This window comes from Eptesicus fuscus, chromosome 18 (genome assembly GCF_027574615.1).
Source record: "Eptesicus fuscus isolate TK198812 chromosome 18, DD_ASM_mEF_20220401, whole genome shotgun sequence".
Classification (NCBI taxonomy): Eukaryota; Metazoa; Chordata; class Mammalia; order Chiroptera; family Vespertilionidae; genus Eptesicus; species Eptesicus fuscus.
This window is the reverse complement of record NC_072490.1, coordinates 1,406,679-1,431,983: the sequence shown is the minus strand read 5'-3', so window position 1 is coordinate 1,431,983 and position 25,305 is coordinate 1,406,679. Positions and strand designations below refer to the sequence as shown.

The 25,305-nt window shown below is 67.5% G+C and overlaps 2 protein-coding genes across 11 annotated transcripts; both read left to right on the top strand.

Annotated features, from left to right (window-relative positions):
- Window positions 1-279: 279 nt before the first annotated feature.
- LAMB2 (laminin subunit beta 2) lies at window positions 280-11,976 on the top strand. Its single transcript, XM_054729733.1, has 33 exons — window positions 280-363; window positions 440-525; window positions 640-812; window positions 900-1,035; window positions 1,116-1,189; window positions 1,574-1,762; window positions 1,843-1,906; window positions 2,133-2,335; window positions 2,428-2,548; window positions 2,812-3,000; window positions 3,189-3,368; window positions 3,486-3,598; window positions 3,817-3,896; window positions 3,974-4,106; window positions 4,259-4,414; window positions 4,486-4,613; window positions 6,671-6,791; window positions 6,970-7,162; window positions 7,242-7,385; window positions 7,695-7,926; window positions 8,003-8,166; window positions 8,242-8,466; window positions 8,549-8,766; window positions 8,845-8,941; window positions 9,029-9,401; window positions 9,494-9,678; window positions 9,749-9,990; window positions 10,068-10,416; window positions 10,735-10,942; window positions 11,020-11,161; window positions 11,241-11,417; window positions 11,506-11,665; window positions 11,745-11,976. The coding sequence occupies exons 2-33, from the start codon at window positions 441-443 to the stop codon at window positions 11,879-11,881; spliced, it is 5,391 nt and encodes a 1,796-aa protein (XP_054585708.1). The 5' UTR covers window positions 280-363; window position 440; the 3' UTR covers window positions 11,882-11,976.
- Window positions 11,977-12,240: 264 nt separating this feature from the next.
- On the top strand, window positions 12,241-23,023 carry USP19 (ubiquitin specific peptidase 19). 10 transcript variants are annotated; one of them, XM_054729404.1, is made up of 28 exons: window positions 12,241-12,325; window positions 13,033-13,121; window positions 13,568-13,830; window positions 14,099-14,137; window positions 14,474-14,602; window positions 14,708-14,841; window positions 14,917-15,219; window positions 15,340-15,499; window positions 15,670-15,826; window positions 15,911-15,982; window positions 16,085-16,200; window positions 16,296-16,516; window positions 16,594-16,789; window positions 16,866-16,999; window positions 17,090-17,248; window positions 17,323-17,433; window positions 17,858-17,968; window positions 18,040-18,141; window positions 18,809-18,949; window positions 19,041-19,159; window positions 19,326-19,463; window positions 19,543-19,859; window positions 19,946-20,056; window positions 20,131-20,347; window positions 20,433-20,585; window positions 20,676-20,836; window positions 20,913-21,091; window positions 21,949-22,408. In XM_054729404.1, the coding sequence occupies exons 3-28, from the start codon at window positions 13,704-13,706 to the stop codon at window positions 22,174-22,176; spliced, it is 4,035 nt and encodes a 1,344-aa protein (XP_054585379.1). In that variant the 5' UTR covers window positions 12,241-12,325; window positions 13,033-13,121; window positions 13,568-13,703; the 3' UTR covers window positions 22,177-22,408. The 10 variants fall into 10 exon arrangements, with proteins under 10 accessions (XP_054585379.1, XP_027989120.1, XP_054585378.1 ...); XM_028133319.2 differs by lacking the exon at window positions 13,033-13,121 and having other exon boundaries at window positions 12,269-12,325; XM_054729403.1 differs by lacking the exons at window positions 12,241-12,325; window positions 13,033-13,121 and adding an exon at window positions 12,390-12,551.
- Window positions 23,024-25,305: the final 2,282 nt, after the last annotated feature.

Sequence of the window (25,305 nt, the reverse complement as noted above, 5' to 3'; positions counted from 1 at the left end):
TCTCAGACCAGACTCCTAGCCTTGGCTCATGCCGTGGCCCTCATTCAGTGCACCCCCTGACCACAGTCTCCTGAAACCCCCAGCACCCCGCTTCCCCCTTGCTCTGCCAAGGTCTGGGCATCAGGACTCAATAAAAATTTGTAGCTGAGCTGACCCTGGTCTGGTTTCTAGAATGAGGGTCTTTTTCAGAGGTGGGTGGGCGGGAACCTCTGCACGGGGTTGCGATCCTGCCCGAGATCCACTCCATGCTTTCCTTCCTGCCTCGGTTCCCAACTTTGCTCAAAGTCGCCAGACTCCCAGCCAAGTGGAGGGACCTCCGGACCTGACCGAGTGGAGACTCAGCCTCGGACCCTCACGGGCAGGGTCAGCACGGGACCTCGGGGGAGGGTGCGGGCGGGCAGGGCCCCAGACCTCTCATACCTACTTCCCTGCCCTCCAGGATGGAGTGGGCCGCAGGGAACCGAGGGAGGGACCCGCGGGGACAGCCGGGGCCCTGGGAGCTTGGCGTGGGCCTGCTGCTGAGCGGTGAGAGGCCCGGTGAAAGCTGGAGGTTTGGGGATGGGATGGCGGGGCTGGGGGAGCCAGCCCTGGGGCCACCGCCTGGGGAGCACCGTGCAACAGGCTGACCCCTGTTCCCAGTGCTGGCCACCTCCCTGGCCCAGGCCCCAGTTCCAGACGTGCCGGGCTGCTCTCGGGGAAGCTGCTACCCTGCCACGGGGGACCTGCTGGTGGGCCGAGCGGACAGGCTGACGGCCTCCTCCACCTGCGGCTTGCAGGGCCCCCAGCCCTACTGCATCGTCAGTCACCTGCAGGTGCCGCTGGGCGTGGGCTGGGGGCCGAGTCCCATGGGGCTGGCACCGGTGCGACCCTGACCCTGACCCTGACCTGACCCAACTCAGGATGAGAAGAAGTGCTTCCTGTGCGACTCCCGGCACCCCTACTCCGCTAGAGACAACCCAAGCAGCCACCGCATCCAGAATGTGGTTACCAGCTTTGCACCACAGCGCCGGGCCGCCTGGTGGCAGTCAGAGAATGGTGAGGCCATGGACGGGGCATGGGGTGAACAGGGCTGCCCACCAGTGGCCTTGGCCCCTGACCTCCGCCTCCTGCCCCAGGTGTCCCTGCGGTCACCATCCAGCTGGACTTGGAGGCTGAGTTCCATTTCACGCACCTAATCATGACCTTCAAGGTGCCGGCATGCCTGGGAGCCTGCTTCAACCCCTGCTTGGCTCGCCTTTGCCCCTGTGCAGAGTCCCCGCCCTCAGCTCCCCAAGCTCAGCTGCTGAGCTCTGGCTGCGGGGGCAGCTCCTTCCCCTCACACCTTCCATTGCCTTCCGCCTCCGCGCTGCCCTGACCCCAGGCTGGGCCTGGCGCTGCCTCCCTGGGCCCCACGACCCCTGAGCCGACCCCCTCGAGGTGGTTACCCTCCCTGGTCATGGCTTGGCTCCCTCTGGTCTTCCCCACCTGTCTGTGGGCTGCTTGAGGGCAGGGCCCAGTCGGGCAGAGCTCTTGATGGGCCTGGGCTGGACCCGGGTGCTGGGGCCCTCTGATCAGCCATACCCGCTCCCCCCAGACGTTCCGCCCGGCCGCCATGCTGGTGGAGCGCTCAGCAGACTTCGGACGCACCTGGCACGTGTACCGCTATTTCTCCTATGACTGTGCCGCCGACTTCCCGGGAGTCCCGCTGGCCCCCCCACGGCGCTGGGATGACGTCGTCTGTGAGTCACGCTACTCAGAGATCGAGCCGTCCACTGAAGGCGAGGTGCGGCCGGATCCGGGCTGGGGCCGGAGGGGGCGGCCTGAGGGCAGGTCAGCCTCTCTGATGACTCCGCGCCCCTCCAGGTCATCTACAGAGTGCTGGACCCTGCCATCCCCGTGCCAGACCCCTACAGCCCGCAGATCCAGAGTGAGTGCTCCACCGGAGGCTGGCACAGCCCGCGTCTGGCTGGGGACTGTGTGGGGCCTCGGTGGCTATTTTGGGTGCTTCCCAGGGCAGGTGCCAAGTCAGATTTAGCTCAGAGAACAGCAGACGGGAGGTCTCCCCAGGTGACCTTGGCTGCTGCCACCCCTGGGGGAGTCTGGGGCAGGGAAAGCCTGCCTGGCCAGCTGGCCCCCGCCCTTCCCGCACTCAGACCTGCTGAAGATCACCAACCTGCGGGTGAACCTGACCCGGCTCCACACGCTGGGCGACAACCTGCTGGACCCCCGGCGCGAGATCCGGGAGAAGTACTACTACGCCCTCTACGAGCTGGTGGTGCGCGGCAACTGCTTCTGCTACGGACACGCCTCGCAGTGTGCGCCCGCCCCAGGGGCACAGGCCCACACGGAGGGCATGGTGAGGAGCGCCGCTGGCTGGGGGCGGGGCTGGGGCGGGGCAGGTGCGGGCACGGCTGGACGGTGCTGACCGCGGCCCGGCCTCCCTCCCAGGTCCATGGCGCCTGCACCTGCAAACACAATACGCGCGGCCTCAACTGCGAGCAGTGTCAGGACTTCCATCACGACCTGCCCTGGCGCCCGGCCGAGGACGGCCACAGCCACGCCTGCAAGAGTGAGTGGAAGCCCGGCCACGAGCCTGGGAGCTCTAACCCAGAGCTGATGGGTGATGGGCAGGCCCGGAACGCCCAGCCTTGATGCCCCGAGGACTCCCCCGCCCTCCTGACCATCTGCTCTGGGCAGGGACCCTGTGTGGTGCTGAGGCCTTCGAGCTCCTCAGGCCCCTGGCCTTGGGAGGGACCTGAGGTGGCACTAGGGCCTCTTATACCCTTACACGTGGGACATGGTCCCTCATGCCCTCTCCTCCCCTCCCCCAAGAGTGCGAGTGCCATGGGCACACCCACAGCTGCCACTTCGACATGGCCGTGTACCTGGCATCTGGCAACGTGAGTGGAGGCGTGTGTGACGGATGTCAGCACAACACCGCTGGGCACCACTGTGAGCTCTGCCGACCCTTCTTCTACCGAGACCCCGCCAAGGACCTGCGGGACCCGGCCGCGTGTCGCCGTGAGGCGGGGCCTGAGCGGGGGAGGCCGCCGTGCCGGGTGGGAGCTGGGGAGCTGGACTGCTATCAGGTGGCAGGGATGGGGGGGCATAGGTGAAGCCAGGCTGGGAATCGGGGGGCGGGGGAGGTGCCAGGTGAAGGGTGCTGGGCTGGTGTGGAGAGGGTGACCTTGCCTTCCTTTTGCCCTCAGCCTGTGACTGTGACCCCATGGGCTCCCGAGACGGTGGGCGCTGCGATCCCCATGACGACCCCGCACTAGGGCTGGTCGCGGGCCAGTGTCGCTGCAAAGACCACGTGGTGGGCCCCCGCTGCCAGCAGTGCCGGGACGGCTACTTCGGGCTCAGCGCCAGCGACCCCATGGGCTGCCAGCGTAGGTGCTTCCTGCCCTACTCATGCTGACCTTACCCCTTGACCTCTGACTCTTGACCCCCCTGAACACAAAGTGCTCCCCAGCTCCCAGAGGCTGACGGGTCTCCTTCCCCTGCAGGGTGTCAGTGTGATGCCCGGGGCACAGTGCCTGGGAACACCCCATGTGACCCCAAGAGTGGAACCTGTTTCTGCAAGCGTCTGGTGACCGGACACGGCTGCACCCGCTGCCTGGTGCGCCTGGAGGAGGCTGGGGTCGGGGGTCAGCACTTAGCCTCAGGGCAAGGGTGAAGGGGCGGTGTCCGCGCCCACTGGGGGGTGCTGAGCGCTGACGGTCCGTCCTGGCTAAGAGGCAGGTCTGGGAGGCGAGGGGCGGGGCTGAGAGCCATCATTGGAATCTGGGGGTGGCGAGGGGGTCTGTTCCTGGCCCCCAGCAACCTCCTCTCCCCCAGCCTGGCCACTGGGGCCTGAGCCACGACATGCTCGGCTGCCGGCCCTGTGACTGCGACGTGGGCGGCGCCTTGGACCCTCAGTGAGTGCTGGTCAGGGGCTCCGGGCGGGGGGGGGGGGGGACCCGGAGGGAGGGTCTCTGATGGCGGTGCTCCGTAGGTGCAGCGAGGCCACGGGTCAGTGCCACTGCCGCCCCCACATGGTGGGGCGCCGTTGTGACCAGGTGCAACCTGGCTACTTCCGGCCCTTCCTGGACCACCTGACGTGGGAGGCTGAGGACACGCGGGGCCAGGTAGGGGCAGTGGGGGGGGGGGGCAGGACACGAGAGCAGGGGCGCTGGGGCCTTGTGCGGGCTGGGTGTCGGCTTCCGGAGGGCCTCAGCTGGAGAGCGGGGGCGGGGCGCCGGGCTGGCAGAGAGGCGAGCCCACAGCCGGTCTCCCGCAGGTGGCTGTGGTGGAGCGCCTGGCCGTCCCCGGGGGCGCCCCCTCCTGGACGGGCCTGGGCTTCGCGAGGCTGCGGGCAGGCCAGGCGCTGGACTTCCTCGTGACCTCTGTGCCCAGAGCCATGGACTACGACCTGCTGCTGCGCGTGGAGCCCCAGGTCAGACCCCTGTTACTGCCCCGGAGCTGCGCCTCGGGTGGGAGCGCCTCCCTCACTGTCCTGTCCCCCAGGTCCCCGAGCAGTGGGCGGAGCTAGAGGTGGCCGTGCAGCGCCCCGGGCCCGTGTCTGCCCGCAGCCCCTGTGGGCATGTGTTGCCCAAGGACGACCGCATCTCAGGGACGCTGCAGCCAGACGCCAGGTGAGGGCCGGATGGCTGGCCCCGCGGATGGCAGCCCCTGGGGGGGCTGGAGGCCGGCCCCATGCCCCCTGCAGGGCACCGAGAGGCCCTCCCTGCCCTTCACTGGCCCCTCGTCCGCGTGCTGCTCCCGAGCGCTGTGTGCCGGGCGCTGCGGGCATGGCCCTAGTCAGAGGAAGGAAGTGGCAGAACAAAGGCAGCTCTCCCAGGCGGGGCTCTGAGTTCCAGCGGCGGGACAGGAACGCAGGGAAGCCGTGCCCCCTGCGGGGACGCCCGGAAGAAGGGCACTGAGCACCAGCGGCTGCGCCTGAGCTGGTTGCCATCTCGTAACATTTTGTTGGTTTTTCGTTTGTCTGTTTGTTTTATGTTTTTTACTGATTTCAGAGAGGAGGAGAGGGGGAGAGAGAGAGAAACATCAATGATGAGAGTCATCAACCGGCTGCCTCCTGCACGCCCCCCACTGGGGATCGAGCCCACAACCCGGGCACGTGCCCTGGACCGGAATCGAACCCGGGACCCTTCGGTCTGCAGGCCAATGCTAGGGCTGTCTTATTACATTTTGGATGGTGTTTGTTTTCTGTCTACTTTTTCATCACTTCTTTTTAGACATTTATCACGTAAATATTCAAATAGACACTGAAGCAGAGAGAATGGCCTAATGAACCTGGCTGAACCCATTGTAGACATGTTGCCAACCGTGACTTGTGCTGCACAGAGACCCCCGGGCTGAGTGGAGAGGAGACGTAGGGGCCGCGGTGACGCTGGAGGCCCGGGGCAGTGGGTAGGCTGACTGGCAGGGGCTGGACAGAGGCGTAGCAGTCGTGGTGGCAAGAAGAGCAAGGCTCGGGAGGGTCCGAGCGGCAGAGCAAAGGGTTACCATGTGGGGGGGGGAGGGGTGGACGGTGGAGGTGACTCTGTGCTTTGGGTCTGGGCGTCGGGATGGGGATGGGTTGTTTACTGAGGCGCAGACCTGGGAGGAGCGGTTCTGAGGTCTCAGGCCCCAGCAGCAGGCCAGGGGCGGTGGGGGTTCGGTTTCTCGCGTGGCGGGGAGGGCTGAAGTAGGAGATGTACATTTGGGACATGTCACTAAAGAGATGGGTTTAGAGCCACCAGCGTGGCTCAGGGGTTGAGCATCGACCTAGGAACCAGGAGGTCACGTTTCGATTCCCAGTCAGGGCACAGGCCCAGGTTGTGGGCTCGATCCCCAGTGTGGGGCGTGCAGCGGGCAGCCAGTTGATGATTCTCTTTCATCACTGATGTTTTTCTCTCTCTCCCTCTCCCTTCCTCTCTAAAATCCATAAAAATATTTTTTTTTAAGAAGAAAAAAATAAAGAGATGGGTTTAGATGAATCCACCAGAGGAAGGCAGGAAGGCCGGAGCCAGGCTTCGGGGGACCCTCGTGTTAGGCAGCGGGGAGGAGCCGGGGAGGAGGGGGAGCAGGAGTGAGGCAGGTCCCGGAGCAGAGGCGAGGAGCACATCTTGGGGAGGAAGGTGCGCTGACCTCATTGCTGCTGAATGTGAGCAGATAAGACGCGGCAGTGGCTGCGGGGCTTGGCTACGCGGAGGTCATTGGTGGCCTGGCCACATGCCTGGAGAAGGCCTGTTGGGACAGTAACACCACTGGAATGGGCGGCTAGAGCGTGGAGGCAGGACCGTAGTAAAATTTCAGGAATGTGTGGGCAGGAGAGCAAAGACATACTCAGCTGGGGGACACAGGGGTGCGGGAGGGCTGCAGGGGCATGGCGGGCCCTGGTGTGGTCTGCAGCCGGATGGGATGACCCAGGAGAGAGGGGCAGGGGAAGTGATGCCGCCTTGGTGAAGAAGAGCAGAGGTTGGTGGCGGAGGTCAAGGTCAGCGCAAGTGTGAAGAGGCCAGAGGGTTGCGAGGTTGTATGGAGGGCTTCTAGCGAGACTGCTCTGCGCAGGCGTGTGATCCCAGCTAGGAAGACACGCAGGACCCTCCGTCGGCCTGCCCAGCTGCTGCTCTGTATGTGGGGGCGGGCCCAGGATAGTGGGTATGGGACCCTGGGTGACTCCCACGCCTGACCTCCGTGCCCCCAGGTCCACGGTGCTGCCCAGGCCTGTCTGCCTGGAGCCTGGCGTCTCCTACAAGCTGCAGCTGAAGCTGCTGAGAACAGGGGGGCGTGCCGAGTCCGAGGCCCCCAGCCTGCTCATCGACTCGGTGAGCAGTCCCCTCCCCGCCAACCAAGATGGCCAGGCCCCTGGGAGGGACCCAGAGTGGTGGCCGGATGGGAGGAGCCGGGCAGAAGAGGCGGCCAGTGCGGCCACCTCAGTGATTGGCAGGCGGTACCCTTATGGCCCTGGGTCCGAACCTCGCCCGGCCCTGCCCACCTCCACAGCTGGTGCTGCTGCCTCGGGTCCTGGTGCTGGAGATGTTCAGTGGGGGTGACGCAGCGGCCCTGGAGCGCCGGGCCACCTTCGAGCGCTACCGCTGCCACGAGGAGGGCCTGGTGCCCAGCAAGATGCCTCCCTCTGAGGCCTGCGCCCCGCTCCTCCTCAGCCTGTCTGCCCTGCTCTACAACGGCGCCCTGCGTGAGTGTCTGTGGTGGGGGGTAGGGGCACGGCGCAGGCGGGGGCCCCTCTGACTCGGCCCTGCACCCCCTCCCCACAGCCTGCCAGTGCGACCCCCAGGGCTCGCTGAGTTCTGAGTGCGACCCTCACGGGGGCCAGTGCCGGTGCAAGCCGGCCGTGGTGGGCCGCCGCTGCGACCGCTGTGCCCCTGGCTACTACGGCTTTGGCCCCGCCGGCTGTCAAGGTACCTCCCTCCCTGCCCCTTCCCGACCCACAGTTCAGCCCCGTCGCTGGCTCTCCCTCTCCCTTCCTCCACTCTGCACCGGCCCCCAGCTCTCAGCCCGGGGCCGCCTGAAGCCCTCTGCATCCCCTGACCTCCCACCCACCCCACCCACACCCCGGCCCCGGCTCAGCCCTGCCTTCCCGCATCCCCTGACCTCCCACCCACCCCACCCACACCCCGGCCCCGGCTCAGCCCTGCCTTCCCGCATCCCCTGACCTCCCACCCACCCCACCCACACCCCGGCCCCGGCTCAGCCCTGCCTTCCCGCAGCCTGCCAGTGCAGCCCCGAGGGCTCGCTCAGCGGCCTGTGTGAAGGCACCAGCGGGCAGTGCCCCTGCCGAGCCGGGGCCTTCGGGCTGCGCTGCGACCGCTGCCAGCACGGCCAGTGGGGGTTCCCTAGCTGCCGGCCGTGCGTGTGCAACGGGCACGCGGACGAGTGCGACACCCACACGGGCGCGTGCCTGGGCTGCCGGGACCACACGGGGGGCGAGCACTGCGACAGGTGAGCGGAGCGGAGCGGCTGGGGCGGGCGGCAGGCCGCGCAGGGACGATGCAGCTCCTCCTGCCCCTCCACGCAGGTGCCTCGCGGGCTTCCACGGGGACCCGCGGCTGCCACAGGGGGGCCAGTGCCGGCCCTGCCCCTGCCCTGACGCCCCCGGGAGCCAACGGCACTTCGCGACTTCGTGCCATCGGGATGGGCACTCCCAGCAGATCGTGTGCCACTGCAGGGCGGGCTACACGGGTGAGTGGGTGCGGGCGGGCGCGGGCCGGTGAGGCCGCTGGGCAGGGCACTCACGCCTCCCCTCACTGTGGGCAGGGCTGCGGTGCGACGCTTGTGCCCCCGGGCACTTTGGGGACCCATCCAGGCCAGGCGGCAGGTGCCAGCCTTGTGAGTGCAGCGGGAACATTGACCCCACGGACCCCGATGCCTGTGACCCCCACACGGGGCAATGCCTGCGCTGCCTACACCACACGGAGGGCCCACGCTGTGCCCACTGCAAGCCTGGCTTCCACGGGCAGGCTGCCCAGCAGAGCTGTCGCCGTGAGTGGGGGCTGGGCGGGGTGGCCGGGGTGGGGCCCACGGCTCAGGCTCCCCTGACTACTGTCCATCCTGGCTGGCACAGGCTGCATCTGCAACCCGCTGGGCACAGACCCCCGGCAGTGCCCGTCCACGGACCAGTGCAGCTGTGACCCGAGCAGTGGGCAGTGCCCTTGCCTCCCCAATGTCCAGGGCGTGAGCTGTGACCGCTGTGCCCCCAACTTCTGGAATCTTACCAGTGGCCGTGGCTGCCAACCCTGTGCCTGCCACCCCAGCCGAGCCTCAGGCCCCACTTGCAATGAGGTACGGGGCCTCCCGGACCCTGGTGGGTGGGACCAGTGTCCGCCTCAGGCCCTGACCTCTGCCCTGCCCCCACTCCAGTTCACAGGGCAGTGCCACTGCCGAGCCGGCTTCGGTGGGCGAACCTGTTCTGAGTGCCAGGAGCTTCACTGGGGAGACCCTGGGTTGCAGTGCCGCGGTGAGGGGGCCAGCGGGTCCGGGTGGGTGGGGGCCGCCCAGGATGCCCGCCGGCACCTGATAACCCTGTGGCCGCCCTCTCCTGCAGCCTGCGATTGCGACCCTCGTGGGATAGACACGCCTCAGTGTCATCGCTCCACAGGCCACTGCAGCTGCCGCCCGGGTGTGTCTGGCGTGCGCTGTGACCAGTGTGCCCGGGGCTTCTCGGGGGTCTTTCCTGCCTGCCACCCCTGCCACGCATGCTTTGGGGACTGGGACCGCGTGGTGCAGGACCTGGCTGCCCGTACCCGGCGCCTGGAGCAGAGGGCGAAGGAGCTGCAGCAGACGGGTGTGCTGGGCGCCTTTGAGAGCAGCTTCCGGCGCATCCAGGAGAAGCTGGGCACCGTGCAGGGCATCGTGCTCGCCCGCAACACCTCGGCCGCCTCCACCGCACGGCTCCTGGAGGCCTCGGAGGAGCTGCGGTGCGGATGGGCCCAGATGCGTGGGGGAGGGGCAGCGGCCCAGGGGACCGGGGCTGAAGCCTCTACCAACCCCTCCTTCGTCTCTGGCACAGGCGTCAGATCGGGGAGGCCACCGAGCACCTGACCCAGCTGGAGACGCAGCTGACAGATGTGCAGGACGAGAACTTCAATGCCAACCATGCACTAAGCAGTCTGGAGCGGGACAGTCTGGCACTTAACCTCACGCTGCGGCAGCTCGCCCAGCACCTGGACCTGCTGAAGCACTCCAACTTCCTGGGTGCGTTGTTGGCGCGCGGTGCGGGGGCCAGGGCTGGTCTTCAGCTGACTCCTGCCTCTGCCCAACGTAGGTGCCTACGACAGCATCCGCCGAGCCCACAGCCTGTCTGCAGAGGCAGGACGTCGTGCCAACGCATCGGCCCTGGCAGTGCCCAGCCCCGTGAGCCACTCTGCCGGCACCCGGAACCGGACGGAGGTGCTGATGGGTACCCAGAGGGAGGACTTCAACCGCAAGCACATGGCCAACCAGCGGGCCCTGGGGGAGCTCTCTGCCCGCGCCCACGGCCTGAGCCTAACAGGCATAAACGAGCTGGTGAGGCGCCAGGGTGAGGCGGGAGGCGTGGGGTGGCTGCTCCTTCCACAGGGCCCTGACTGTCCTGTGCCTGGCAGGTGTGCGGGGCTCCAGGCGATGCTCCCTGTGCTACGAGCCCCTGTGGGGGTGCCGGTTGTCGGGACGAGGACGGGCAGCCCCGCTGTGGGGGCCTCAGCTGCAACGGAGCAGTGGCCATGGCGGACCTGGCGCTGGGCCGGGCCCGGCACACACAGACAGAGCTGCAGCGGGCACTGGAGGAAGGTGGTGGCATCCTCAGCCAGGTGGCAGAGACCCGTCGGCAGGCCGGCGAGGCCCAGCAGCGGGCCCAGGCGGCCCTGGACAAGGCCAGCGCCTCCAGGGGGCAGGTGGAGCAGGCCAACCAGGAGCTGCGGGAGCTCATCCAGAGCGTGAAGGACTTCCTGAGCCGTGAGCCTCCCGCGCGCCAGGCCACGTGGTCGTTCCCCGTGTCTGTGTTTATACCTGTGTTCCTGGGTTCGCACTTGGGTCGGGACCTGTACTGGACCTGTGTTCATGATCCTGTGTCTGGCCCCTGAGCCCTCGCCCTTTGTGGCCCTCAAGTCCGTGACCCCGAGTCTGTGCCCACATATAGCCCCTGTCCTTGTGGTCACATCCTTATGCCCGTTAGCAAACCCATAGCCCTCGTGCAGCCCCGCGTCCATGCCCCGACACCGTGTCCCCACACCCATGCTGGGAAGGTGTCCCTAAGTCCGGACTGTCCCACAGAGGAGGGGGCCGACCCTGACAGCATCGAGATGGTGGCCACCCGCGTGCTGGAGCTCTCCATCCCAGCGTCCCCTGAGCAGATCCAGCACCTGGCTGGTGAGATTGCCGAGCGGGTCCGGAGCCTGGCCGACGTGGACACAATCCTGGAGCGCACCGTGGGAGACGTGCATCGGGCAGAGCGACTGCTGCAGGATGCGCAGCGGGCACGGTCTGACCCCGACCTTGACCCCCATCCTTGGCACCTGGTCCTTATCCTTGCAGGCCCTGATGCCCTCTCTTCCGCAGGAGCCGGGCTGAAGGGGAGAAGCAGAAGGCAAAGACAGTACAGGCGGCACTGGAGGAGGCCCAGCGGGCACAGGGTGCCGCTCAGGGGGCGATCCAGGGGGCAGTGGTTGATACGCGAGACACGGAACAGACCCTGCACCAGGTGTGGTCTCTGGGGCATCCGAGGGCCAAGGTGATGGACACGCCTCTGAGACCTGGTTAACCCTAGCCCCCCACGGCAGGTGCAGGAGAGGATGGCGGGAGCAGAGCAGGCGCTGAGCTCTGCAGGGCAACGGGCTCAGCAACTGAATGGCCTCCTGGAGGCTCTGAAATTGAAACGAGCAGGGAACAGCCTGGCAGCCTCCAGGGCCGAAGAAACAGCAAGCAGTGCCCAGGGTCGTGCCAGGGAGGCTGAGCAGGTAGGCTGAGGCAGAGCCCGCGAGGGGGGAGGGTAGAGGCTGGGTCTCCACTGGGCCACCACCCTGCCCCTGCCCTCCACATCCCCAGCTGCTGCAGGGCCCACTGGGCGACCAGTACCAGACAGTGAAGGCCCTGGCTGAGCGCAAGGCCCAGGGGGTGCTGGCTGCGCAGATGCGCGCAGAGCAGCTGCGGGATGAGGCTCGCGGCTTGTTGCAAGCGGCTCAGGACAAGCTGCAGCGGCTGCAGGGTGAGGACAGGGGCGGGCACCAGAGACGGGGGTGGGGGGCGCGTGGGAGTGGACCGCGGCTGAGGCCTGCCTCTCTCAGAGCTGGAGGGCACCTACGAGGAGAACGAGCGCGCGCTGGAGGGCAAAGCGGCCCAGCTGGACGGGCTGGAGGCCCGGATGCGCAGCGTGCTTCAGGACATCAACCTGCAGGTCCAGATCTACAACACCTGCCAGTGACCCCTGCCAGCCGCGCCAGCCCGGCCGCACAGGGTGCCCTCTGCACGGACAGTTCCCAGCCTGGCCAGGCCCCAATAAACCCGAGTGAACCCCCACTGCGTGGTCTGCACTCATTTGGGGAGGGCGGGGCCTCTGGGCGGGACCGCGGGGCTGCCACCAGCGGGGCGGGGCGGGGCGGGGCGGGGCCAGGGCACCGGAGCCCCGCCCCCTCCGGGCCGCCAGGAGCTGCCCCGCGTGCCCGCGCCGCCGGAAGTGCGTCACGGGCTCGGCGCTCGGCCACCCGGGGCCACAACTCGAAGTAGAAACAAAACCAGCTGCCGAGGCGGTGGCGGGGGTGCCGGGGCGGGGGAGGAGCGCGCCGGAACCGGAACCGACTTGACGCCGGAACCGGAACCGAGAGCGGGTTGCCAGGGCCCGAAGGGCTGGCGGCGGCGGCCTCGCTCGGTGAGTGGTTCGGGCCGCTCCCCGCCGGTCCGGCCGGAGCGGGGAGGGCGCGACGGGGCCCCGGGCGGCCTGGTCAAGGTCACGGGTCGCGCCAGCCCCGCCCTCGCGCCCGGGCGCGCCGGGCCCACCGACGCCGGGGCAGTTACGCTGCGCCCGCGGCGGCCTCCTGCCTCCGAAAGGGCTGGGGCGAGCGAGGGCGACTTCCTGGAGGAGGCGGCGGGCGCAGGTTCGGGCTGGCGCCGGGCAGCAGCCCTACATGGCCCTCCGAGGCCGGCGCGGGAGGGACGCGACCTTCGGCTGCGGCCGGGGCGCAGAGGCGGAGGGTGCCCGCCCGGCCCTGGACCTGTGGTCACGGGAGGCCCGGCCGCCCAGTCTCACATCGGACCCATCGAGTGAGGTCGCCCCCACGTGCGCCGGGACCAGCTGCTCCCTGTCCGGCCGCTGCTCAGCCCCGGTGGAGGCAGCCAGGGGCCCGGATGCACGGCTCATCCGCACCCTCTCCCCGCTGAGAACTTCACTGTGGGTGGAGCGGCAGCCCGGAACTCCCTGGTGGGCCCGTGGGAAACGGGTAGGAGGTCTCCGGCTCAGCTGATGAGGGAATGGCCCCGAGACCGGCGGGGACGATCTGTTCCCGTCTCCCCTGCGTGCGCCCCGCGGCCCCGGGCGTTTGCTGCTGACATCCGGATGCCCTTCTCACCCTGTGGCAGCCCCTGCTTGGGAGAGCGGAACCCCCGGGCCGTGGGGGAGAGACCCCGGCAGCGCCGCAGAGGCGCCGGGGAGGGCGGGAGCTGCGCAGGTGCGGCGTCCTCGCCCGGTCCTTGCCTGGGCAGTGGCAGCACCTGGGCTGGGTCCAGTTTCAGCCTCGGAGCCGGGCGGTCCTGCTGCTCGGTTGCCTCTCTGTCCTGCCTCCCTCCTCCACCTCCTCCTCCCGGTGGTGACTAAGCAGCCAGTGAGAACGAAGGAAAAGCGAGGCCTGTGGGCTGGGCCGCGGCTGCCTGGACCTGGCGGCTCCTCAGGGAGGCTCGGCCGCGGGTCTGGGGAGCGGGCCCCCGGGGCTCAGCCAGGAGCGGTGGCTGCCCTTGCATTCTCTGTTCCCCCTTCAGAGCCGCCTGCGAGTCCGGGCCGCGCCAGGGGGTGGGATTGCGCTGTAGGGTTAGGGCTATCCCAGGTTGCCAAGCCCCGGCCGTCACCAAGGAGCAGACTGCTGGGCCTTGGTAACGAGACCCGGTCCCTTCTCATTAGGTTGTCACTTCCTTGCTGGCGGATTTGGCCACAGATAGTTGCCAAGATAGCTGGGCCGGGCAGAAAGCGCCGTAGCCCTGACCCAGACGCCGTCGCCGACCCCGGGGCACTCTGGCTGTCGACCAAGCGTCTCAAGATGTCTGGTGGGGCCAGTGCCATGGGCCCAAGGAGAGGGCCCCCCGGGCTGGAGGAGGCCACCAGCAAGAAGAAGCAGAAGGACCGAGCCAACCAGGAGAGCAAGGATGGAGACCCTCGGAGGGGAGGTGACGGCACCCCGATGCTCGAGGCCCTCCCTTCCTGTTGAGCATGCACAGTGGGGGCGGGGACGCGGCTTCACTGCCCCTTCCGTCCTGCTCTGCTGCCGAGAGGACTCGGGATAAGCGGGGTCTGGGTACTTGGCTGAGACCCTAAAAACGGTGCTTGTGGGGTGGCAGGGCCTTGGGCTGCCTTCTCCTCATTTTCTTTTTCTTTTTTTAAATTTTTTTATTGTTTATGTTTTCCTCCTCCCTTTCCTCTTTCCTTTGTCGTCAGGGTCTGTGTCCACTCCTCAAGAGGAGCAGGCCAAAGAGGGTGAGTGACCGCTGCCCGGGTGCAGAGCGCTGGGGGAAGGGGGCGGCGGCTGCAGCCCTCACCTGTAGACCCTCACAGTCTTTTGTTTTGTCTCTTTTTAAAAAATGTTTTTACTCATTTTAGAGCAAGGAAAGGAGCGGGAGAGAGAGAGAGGAAACAGCAGTGATGAGAGAGTCACCCATAGGCTGCCTCCTGCACGCCCCCTGCTGGGGATCGAGCCGCAGTGCAGGCCTGTGCCGTGGCCAGAATGAAACCGGGACCTCCTGGCGGGTGGGTTGACGCTCAACCCCTGAGCCTGCCGGCCTGGCCCTCAGTCTGACTGGCCTCTCCCTGCAGAGGTGCTGCTCGACTGGAAGCAGAATGCAGATGAGGTGATGGTGAAGCTGCGTGTGGGAGCAGGCCCCCTGCGGCTGGAGGAGGTGGACGCTGCTTTCACAGACACAGACTGCGTGGTGCGGTTTCCAGGTGCGTCTGCCGTGTGTGTGTGCGTGCGTGTGTGTGTGCGTGTGTGTGTGTGTGTGTGTGTGTGGATCCCTGACGCCCGCCCCGCTTACTGCCCGCTCTCTGCAGGTGGTCAGCAGTGGCGCGGTGTTTTCTATGCCGAGATCGAAAGTTCTCGCGCCAAAGTGCAGGCTCGAAAAGGTGGCCTCCTCCAGCTGGCGCTGCCCAAGAAGGTGCCTCTGCTCACCTGGCCTTCTCTCCTGGTGAGTCCAGGGCGGGGCGGGGCGGGGCGGGGGCACCCGGGTGTGGGCAGGGCCTGACTGCTGGATCTTTGACAGAAGAAACCTCTAGGGATGCGAGAGTCGGTGCCAGGGCTGCGGTGCCAGGAGAACGGGCAGGAGTCCTCTCCCATTGCCCTGGAGCCAGCCCCTGAGCCCCGCCGGGCAAAGCAGGAGGCCCGGAATCAGAAGCGGGCCCAGGGCCGCGGTGAGGTGGGGGCGGGGGCTGGCCCCGGGGCCCAGGCAGGGCCCAGTGCCAAGAGGGCTGTGCATCTCCGAAGAGGGCCAGAGGGGGAAGGATGCAGAGAAGGCCCTGGGCCCCAGGGCGAGGCGCCCCCCTTCCTGGCTGAGGCAGCCACCCAGGTGAGCGTGGAGCGCTGGGTGGGAGTGGGAGATGGGGGAAGGGTGTGGACTGCAGTGGAGAGGAGGGGGCACCTGCCTGGTTGGCCCAGGGCTGATCTTGCCCACAAACGCCATGCACAGGCGGAGGCCGAGGAGCAGCTCCGGGTCCCACCGCTGGAGCCCCAGCCCTGCCTCCTGGGCTCGGAGGAGAAGCCAGCGCTTCTGGCCGGAGAGAAGGCAGCGTCCCCCAGGAGTGACCCCGTCTCTCCAGCCCTGACCCGGAGCAGAGCCCCCGAGAAAGGTGACGTGCCAAAGCGGAGGTGGCAGTGGCAGCAGACGCTGCATCCTTGGTGGATGGTGACGGTGGGGCTGGGGGCAGAGCCCGGGGGGCTGCTCGGTTGGCGGGCAGGCAGGGAGGCGAACAGTGACGGGTGGGGCTGGTGGTGGCGCTGAGCCGGGCTCCCGATGCAGAGCCGGAACCCATGGTGAGCCTGGCGTTTGTCAAGAACGACTCGTACGAGAAGGGGCCTGACGCGGTGGTGGTGCACGTGTACGTGAAGGAGATCCGCAGGGAGGCCTCGCGCGTGCTTTTCCGTGAGCAGGACTTCACGCTCGTCTTCCAGACCAGGTGGGTGGGCGGCCGGCCGTGGGCAGACCCTGGGCCTCGGGCGGGACTGGCTCTCACGCTCTCCTCCCGCGCCGGCCTCCGCAGGGACGGGAACTTCCTGAGGCTGCACCCGGGCTGCGGGCCCCACACCGTCTTCCGCTGGCAGGTGAAGCTCAGGTGGGTGGTGCCCGGCCCGGCCCTGTGCCTGCCTCCCCGGGCTCGTCTCCCCGGCCCCTCGGCCCGGCCGGCGGCCCGGCCTGAGCTCCGCCTCTCCCGCAGGAACCTGATTGAGCCCGAGCAGTGCACCTTCTGCTTCACGGCCGCCCGCATCGACATCTGCCTCCGCAAGCGGCAGAGCCAGCGCTGGGGCGGCCTGGAGGCCCCCGCTGCACGAGGTCTGCACACGAGCTCCCTTCATCGCCCGGCCCGCACGACCGGACCCCCCTGCCACGTGCTGCTAACCACCGGCTCTCTCTTCCCCCTTTTTAAGGTGCAGTGGGTGGTGCAAAGGTTGCCGTGCCGACAGGCCCAACCCCTCTGGACTCGACCCCCCCCGGAGGTGCTCCGCACCCCCTCACAGGCCAGGAGGAGGCCCGGGCCGTGGAGAAGGAGAAGCCCAAGCCTCGAGCTGAGGACACGGGGCTGGACGGCGTGGCGGCCCGCACCCCCGTGGAGCATGGAGCCCCCAAGCCAGAGCCTCACTTGGCCTCAGTGAGATCCCGGGCGGGAGGGCGAGGGGGGCGCTGGGAGCCTCTCGGGCTGCTCTCACGCCCACTCTGCTCCCTCAGCCCAAGCCCACGTGCATGGTGCCGCCCATGCCCCACAGCCCTGTGAGCGGGGACAGCGTGGAGGAGGAGGAGGAGGAGGAGAAGAAGGTGTGCCCGCCGGGCTTCACCGGGCTGGTCAACCTGGGCAACACCTGCTTCATGAACAGCGTCATCCAGTCCCTGTCCAACACCCGCGAGCTGCGGGACTTCTTCCACGGTGAGGGCCGCCCGGCTGCGTGCCCCCCCCCGCCCCCCCCCCCCGCCCCCGCTCACACTGTCGCTGCTGCCCCTAGACCGCTCCTTCGAGGCCGAGATCAACTACAACAACCCGCTGGGGACCGGGGGGCGCCTCGCCATCGGCTTCGCCGTGCTGCTCCGGGCGCTGTGGAAGGGCACCCACCACGCCTTCCAGCCTTCCAAGTTGAAGGTGACCTGAGGCCACGCCCGCCCTCTGCAGGGGCGGCTGGGTGCACGGCCGGTGCCGGGGCTCCGTGCTCAGCGCCCCCCCTGCTTCCAGGCCATTGTCGCCAGCAAGGCCAGCCAGTTCACAGGCTACGCCCAGCACGACGCCCAGGAGTTCATGGCTTTCCTGCTGGACGGGCTGCACGAGGACCTGAACCGCATTCAGAACAAGCCCTACACGGAGACCGTGGACTCCGATGGGCGGCCCGATGAGGTCGGTGGGGGGAGAGGGGGCGTGGCCCGGGCACCGCCCGTCCCCGGGGCTCGGCCTCACCGCTCTGCCCTCAGGTGGTGGCTGAGGAGGCGTGGCAGAGGCACAAGATGAGGAACGACTCCTTCGTCGTGGACCTGTTCCAGGGCCAGTACAAGTCGAAGCTGGTGTGCCCCGTGTGTGCCAAGGTGCGCGCTGCTCTCCCGAGGCCCTCGCCTGGCCTGGCGAGTCCGGTCAGGCTGAGGTCAGAGGCCGTGCGGCGGAGGTGCTGCAGGCCAGGTTTGGGCAGGGCAGCCGGCGGAGGCGTGGGCTCCGGTGTGGGCTGCAGAGGCCGGCGGTAGGCTTCCCGGCTGAGGTGAAGTGATGTTGGGGCTCAAAGGGCCGTGAGGAGGGCAGGGGTGTGGGTGGCCTGAAAGGCACGTGGGGAGAAGGGGGGCCCTTGATGAAGTGACCAGGCTGGGCAGGGCCTCGCGTGCCAGGAGGGACTGTGGTCTCCTGGCGGCCCCCCCGGGCTGTCCGGGGCTCGGGATGGGCTGGCTGTGCGGCCCCGAGGGCCCCTGAGGGCCGCCTCCCCTCCCTGTGGGCCACCCAGTGCCACCTGTGTCTCCCCAGGTCTCCATCACCTTTGACCCCTTCCTCTACCTGCCGGTGCCCTTGCCCCAGAAGCAGAAGGTCCTCCCCGTCTTCTTCTTCGCCCGGGAGCCGCACAGCAAGCCCGTCAAGGTGAGGCGTCGCTCCTCCTCCTGCGCCGCCCGGCCCGGCCCGCGGCCCACCGACTCCCTCTGTCCCCGCAGTTCCTGGTGAGCGTCAGCAAGGAGAACTCCAGCGCCAGCGAGGTGCTGGACGCCCTCGCACAGCGGGTCCACGTGCAGCCCGAGAACCTGCGTCTGACCGAGGTGCGTCCGTCCTCCCGGGCTCTGAGCATCGGACACGGACGTGTGAATGTGTGTGTCACGTGGCTGCCTGGGAGCGGTGGTGGCACTGGTTGAGGCTGCACCACCAGGCGCCCAGTCCTCAGCCGTCGGGGGGTTTACCCCGTTGGTGGCGGCCCAGCGGCTTCCCCCTGAGGAGCCGGGGTGCAGAGGTTCCCCCAGATCGTGCTGGTGCTCCCGCAGCGCCTTGGCCTCCCGCCTGGCGGCGCCCTTGTTCTCTCTCCGAATGCAGGCCCCCATGATAACCAGGGTGCAGCCCCCAGGGCCCGCCAGAGCCGGCAGAGCCGCGGTGCGGAGCGCAGGGTGCTGACGCCGGCCCCAGGCCTGGTCTGGCAGGCCCTCAGCAGCACAGGCTCCCTTTTTATTTCGCGCCTGCAACTGAGCACGTGCCCTGGACAGGGACGGAACCCGAGATCCCTCCGTCCGAGGGCCGATGCTCTATCCACTGAGCCACACCGGCCAGGGCACCAGGCCCCTTGCTCCATGGCACTAAGGCTGGAGCCAGCAGAGGCCTACGCTGCTGCCACGTGCCTCCTCCTCCCCTGTAGACCTAGGATCAGAGCCCGGCCTCCCCCTGTGTCGGGCGGGGCTAGGGGAGGCCCGTCCTCACCCAGGACTGTTCCTGCGTCAGGTGATGAAGAGCCGTTTCCACCGCGTGTTCCTGCCCTCCCACTCCCTGGACAGCGTGTCCCCCTCGGACCTGCTCCTCTGCTTCGAGCTGTTGTCCCCAGAGTTGGCTAAGGAGCAGGTGGTGGTGCTGGAGGTGCAGCAGGTGAGCGGAGGCCAGGCCGCTGGCACTGGGCCCGGGGGCGGGGGGCATTCCTGCCTGGCCTGGCCTTGCTGAGCCGGATGACGCACCCCAGCGCCCCCAGGTGCCCAGCATCCCCATCTCCAAGTGCGCAGCCTGCCAGCGGAAGCAGCAGCCCGAGGACGAGAAGCTGAAACGCTGTACCCGGTGCTACCGCGTGGGCTACTGCAACCAGTGAGCACCCTCGGCCTGCCCAGCCCTCCTCCCACCTGCCTCCCCCCCAGGCCCTACCAGGCCCTGGAGGCCGGGCTGGCATTCCCCAGGGCCAGGGCTAGCTCCCAGGCAGGGTCACCAGAGGCCCCTGGGGCTAAGACTCTCCCCCCCTCCCCCCTCCCTCCAGACTCTGTCAGAAAACCCACTGGCCTGACCACAAGGGCCTCTGCCGCCCTGAGAACATCGGCTACCCCTTCCTGGTCAGCGTGCCTGCCTCCCGCCTCACCTACGCCCGCCTCGCCCAGCTGCTGGAGGGCTATGCCCGGTGAGCGCCCGGTGGCGGGATTGGGGTGGGGAGGTGCAGGTGGCCGGTCAGGGTTCCTAGCGCCTTGCTGCTGTTGCAGGTATTCCGTGAGTGTCTTCCAGCCGCCCTTCCAGCCGCCCTTCCAGCCCGGCCGCATGGCCCTGGAGCCCCCTGGCTGCACCGCGCTGCACTCCGCCAGCTCTCCGGAGGCCGGGGACAGCGAGAGGGACTCCATGCCGCCGCCTGAGCTCCAGATGGTGACTCCCGTGGCAGAGGGGGACATGGTGCCCCGGGCGTGGGCAGCCCCTGATCGGGGACCGGTGCCCAGCACCAGTGGCATTTCTTCGGAGATGCTGGCCAGCGCGCCCGTTGAAGGTGGCTCCTTGCCTGCTGGTGAGAAGGTGCCCCGGCCCGAAGGTACGCGTCTGGGGAGAGGCTCTGCAGCCGGGGCGGGAGGGGAGCTGGGGGACGCTTGCTCGGGCTCTGATGTCGTGCTCTCACAGCTGCTGTGCCCGGGTACCAACACCCAAGTGAAGCCGTGAATCCCCACACGTCCCAGTTCTTGATCTATAAAATCGACGCAGCCAACCGAGAGCAGCGGCTCGAGGATAAAGGTGCCTGAGGCGGGGGAGCGGGGAGGGGCTGCTGGCTGCGCTCCACAGCTGACCCCGCCCGCCCCCGGCCCCAGGAGACACCCCGCTGGAGCTGGAGGAGGACTGCAGCCTGGCGCTCGTCTGGCGGAACAACGACCGCCAGCAGGAGTTCGTGCTGGTGGCCTCCAAGGAGCTGGAATGCGCCGAGGATCCCGGCTCTGCCGGCGAGGCTGCCCGCGCCGGCCACTTCACTCTGGACCAGTGCCTCACCCTCTTCACTCGGCCTGAAGTGCTGGCCCCGGAGGAGGCTTGGTGTGGACGGGCACGGCCGGGGTGGGGCAGGGCGGAGCGGCGTGGAGGCCTGCGGTCTGACCTCCCCCCGTGCCCGTGCCGCCAGGTACTGCCCGCAGTGCGAGCAGCACCGCGAGGCCTCCAAGCAGCTGCTGCTGTGGCGCCTGCCCAACGTGCTCATCGTGCAGCTCAAGCGCTTCTCCTTCCGCAGCTTCGTCTGGCGCGACAAGATCAACGACTTGGTGGAGTTCCCCGTCCGGTGAGCACAGGGCCCTGTGCCGGGAGGCAGGGCGTGGGCCGAGGGGGGCACGGGCACCGGAGGCCTGGCTCACCTCCGGTTGGACCACAGGAACCTGGACCTGAGCAAGTTCTGCATCGGCCAGAAGGAGGAGCAGCTGCCCCGCTACGACCTGTACGCCGTCATCAACCACTACGGCGGCATGATCGGCGGCCACTACACCGCCTGCGCACGCCTGCCCAACGACCGCAGCAGCCAGCGCAGCGACGTGGGTGAGGGCACGCGGCCGGCAGGACAGGCGGGGGGGGCGGGGGGCGGTCTGCTCACACTCTGCCCACCTTGCCGCAGGCTGGCGCTTGTTTGATGACAGCACGGTGACAACGGTGGACGAGAGCCAGGTCGTGACGCGTTATGCCTACGTCCTCTTCTACCGCCGGCGGAACTCTCCTGTGGAGAGACCCCCCCGGGCAGGCCACGCTGAGCGCCACCCAGACCTGGGCCCTGCAGCCGAGGCTGCTGCCAGCCAGGTGAGGCCTGGGAGGCTCGCGAGCGAGTGGGGCCCGATTCACAGGCGGGAGGGGCCGGGCGCAGCTTCCTCTCCTCCAGCCATAGGCCCTGCAGCCTTGGGACGGTGAGAGAAGATGGGTTCCCTCCCGTGAAGCCTCAGCCAGAGGGTCACCACGGTGCAGGGACACAGGTGCACACACCGAGTGGCCATTGCCATGCACATAGGCACCACGTGGCACAGGCGTGTCTGCTCAGCCTCCCTGGGCACGCTGCCATGAACTGACTGTACCTGCTGGCCTCCCAGCCTCCCCTGCACCCCTCCCCCCGCCCGCCCCCTCGCAGCGATTGCCCGTGCACTCGGGACACGGCCTCACCTGGCCGGGGCTGTCGCCCGCTCCGAGGGGAGTGTCTCTCTCTGCTGAGCCTTCGGGGTCTTCTGTCTCCTACGTCCCTGGGTGCCCAGGGCCTGGCTTGTGGGCACAGCCACCTCTCTCCTGTGCTGGCCGCCTCCTCGCTGCCCTCCTGCCTTGAGCCTTCTCCGCTCGCACTCGGAGACGCCCTCGAAGACAGCGGTCAGGCTGTGGATGTGGGAGGAGCCAGGAGGTCCCTGGGCTGCAGGTCTGTCCTCCAAGAGCCAGTGCCCTCTGTGGGCGGCCGGCCCAGCCCCGGGCTGCCACGCAAGTGGCACGTTGAATGGAAATCTTCTCGAGGCCAAAATGCTGCCAGGAGTCGCCCTCGCGCCCCCTGGCTCCTGCCCGCTCACCTTCCTGCTGCCTAACCTGGGACGTCGGCTCGGCACCGTCACCCCGGGTGGGAGTGTCGTGCCAGGGGCCTCGGGGACACTGGGTCACCCCACCTCCCTTTCCGCACACTGTAGGCTTCCCGGATTTGGCAGGAGCTGGAGGCCGCGGAGGAGCCGGTGCCCGAGGGGCCTGCGCCCCGGGGTTCCTGGGGGCCCCAGGACTGGGTGGGCCCCCCGCCATGCGGCCCCCCCACCCCAGAGGAGGGCTGCCTCCGGTACTTTGTTCTGGGCACCGTGGCAGCCTTGGTGGCCCTCGTGCTCAACGTGTTCTACCCTCTGGTGTCCCAGAGCCACTGGACGTGAGCCGCCCGCCCGCCCCCAGGCACGCCTGCCTCGGGGACCAGCTCTGGGCTCGGGCCTCGGTGTGTGCCTGAGGGAGAAGGGTCTGTGGCTCCTGCAGGGGCAGAGCAAACGAGGGTGGGTGTCCATCCAGCTGTCCGCTCGTCCTGCTGCTCTGACCTTGGCCTGGGCCTGGCCCTGCCCACGCAGCTTCCTGTATTTAAAGCGTTAATAAAGCGAGACTGTCCAGGCCTGATCTTGTCTCTCTGTCTCAATGCGCTGCTGTCCGCGCCTGCCGTGGGGCCCTCGGGTGCGGAGCTCCGAGCCAGCACCCCAGGGATGCCAGGCAGCACACTGGGCAGCCCCCAACCCTGTCCTCATGTTCTGTTGCAGGGACTAGGCTCTGGCCAGGCCCCCGAGGTGGCCCCCACGCGGACAGCCCCTGAACGCTTCGCCCCCCCTGTGGACCGCCCAGCCCCCACCTACAGCAACATGGAGGAGGTCGATTAGCAGGTCCCTGGCCGGTGGGGGATGGTTTGGGAATCCTCCATAGAAGGCCAGCGCTTTGCTGCTGCTCCTTCTCTAACCCAGAGGACACCGGCTTCATCGGGGGGCTTGGAGGTGACAAGGGTGGGAACCCCACAGGTTGAAACCTCTTGTCAGGCTGAACCCCAAACCAGTGAGCCTGGGCTCCGGCCACCCTCAGTACTGCGGGATTTGAGTCTCAGTTGTACCTTCAGTTCTTTCTGATTCGCATTATAAACATCATAATTTTATTCTAAAATTGTAATTTTTTTTTTTTTTTTTTTGCATTTTGGAAGTGATTGCTGCTGTTTAAATATATTTTAAAAATAAATGCTAAGTAAGCAGACTTAGTGACTGATGCGCCCGGTGCTGTGGCCCCTCCCTCCCCACCGTTTGGGGTGTGTGTCCTCGTGTTGAAGACCCTGGAAGCTCTGGTCTGGAGGGAGGGAGGGGGGTAGGGGTGGGCCCCGCAGCCTCAGGCCCTGTGCGTCATGGCGCCCCCTGTGCCGTCCGTTCTCTGGGGCCTGCCTGCCGCCCTTCGATCCCACTGTCCTGGTTCGCGGGCGGAGGCGGCTGTGGTTGGCATCCGGTCAGCGCCTCACACCAGGGCCGGGGACCCCGTGAGGCTCCAGCAGCTGACGGGTCGGGGGACTTGGAGGACCGGAGGTTTGGGGGGTCCTCCTCCTTGCCCGTTCTCATGTCTTTGCTGGTTTGAGGACCAACCGGGTCGCTCCGGGAGAACCCAGCAGGGACAGCCTGTGGGGAAGGAGGCCTTGCTCCAGAAGGTCGGAGAAAGGGCCCGAGGCCGTTTCGGTGGACTTCCCCGGAGAGGGAGGGAGGCCATTTCTTCCCCGAGTCCCTGAGACCTTGGCTCCTGGCAGGCGCCCAGGCTGTTCTCCCACAGTAGGCCTGCAGGCTCGTCCCAGCCGCAGCCTTGGTGGCGTCCCACACACACAGTTAGGGCAGATCCCGTGAGAAGCCTCCTGGCCTCTCTCCCATTCCTGGGGGCATCTCCAGCCGGAGGGAGATGGGGAGCAGTCCTGTTCGTCACCCCACCCGCATGCCCACAAGCAGCTCATCGGCTGGAGCGCCGGACATGGCTAGCCGGTGACCAGTGCTGGCTTTTTCCTGTGGGGACAGCACCAGAGCCACGTGGGGCTGACGGCCTTAGAGGGACCCGGGGAGCTGGGTGAGCCCGTGCAGAGGGAGAAGAACCGGGCTGGGCTGGTGCTGGCATGCTGCTGGCGGGCCTGCTAGGTAGGGATGGTGTGCGACTCGACAGTGCCGACCCTCCACTGGGCAGCCCCGCACCTGTCTGCCAGGGGGCTCCCTGTGCTGGGTGCACCCATCAAGGGGTGCGGTGTGCCCCGGACCACAGCCTGCCACAAACCCTCTGGGCGTCAGCAGACGCTGCTGTGGCCTCTCCTGCCTTGATGCTCCTGGTTGGCCTGCACCGCAGGGACCTGTCCGTAGCCTGGCTGCTGGCCCCGCCTCTTTCCAGGCCACAGTGGCCTTCCTGGCTGCCGCCTGGCTTGTCTCCTTGCTCACCTTTCGGTGGATTTTCCTGGAAGTAATTCCCGGGGCTCATGCCAGCAGGCCAGCCACCCCCCCACCCCAGGCTGTGCCCATAGGCCTTCATGTTCTGCTCTGTGCAAGTCATAGGGCTCCAGAGGGCTGGCGTGCATTGCCACTTGGGCATTCTTGGTAGCGCTACTGCCTCATCGTGTGACAGGAGTCGCAGGCTCCACAGGCAGCTACCCGAGGGCAGGGACGGTGCAGCCCTCACCCCACTGAGGGGGCGTCACCGGGCCTGCAGGGCTCACGGTGGTGCTGTGTGAACCCTTCGGTGGATGCAGCACGGAGGGGATGGGAACTCACTCTGCTCATCGCAGGCACCTTGGTCGGGGCCTCAGCAGCTGCAGCTGTGAACTCAGCACAGGGCTGGTGTGGCTGTGACTGCTTCTTGGTGCCCATCGGTGGCACCCCTGCGCTGTGGTATCCCCTGTTCACGGCGGGCACTTGGCCTCGGCTGGGCATCAGGCTGGGCGAAGGGGCCGTGGGGAGGTGGGGAGCCCCAACACACAGACTGGACTGGATCCTGATGCAGTGGTGGCCCCGGGGCAGAGCCTGGCATTTGGTCATCATGTGGGACCCAGATGTAGACCCAGACACGGACCCGTCATTACTGGGATATGGCCACAAAGCAGAACACAGAATACGGATACAGACTGTGGCCAGGATCCTGCCCAGGCCTTGAAGGTCCAGGAGTATTAGCATCACCTGAATTCCAGTTTTCTGTTTTTTTAAGGTTCCAGGTTCAGTGATGGAGATATCCTCACCATCCCACCCCAGCAGCTCCAGTTCCTCCAAGAAAACTGAGAAGCTGTGGAGAGACCCCCCAGCCCAATGGCCATCTTCATGGAGACCCTGTATCTTGTCCCGCAGCACCCCAACTTCAATGACATATCCTGTCAAATGCCTGCAGGTGGATGTCAAGGTCTAATTTGCTTGGGATTCTCACGGCATTTGCATGTGTGGGCGTGGGCCGGTCAGTGAGCCAAGAGATTTTAAACTAAACCATCGCAGGACTTCTGCGAGGTCCCTCCTGGCCAGGGGTGTCCAGGTAAG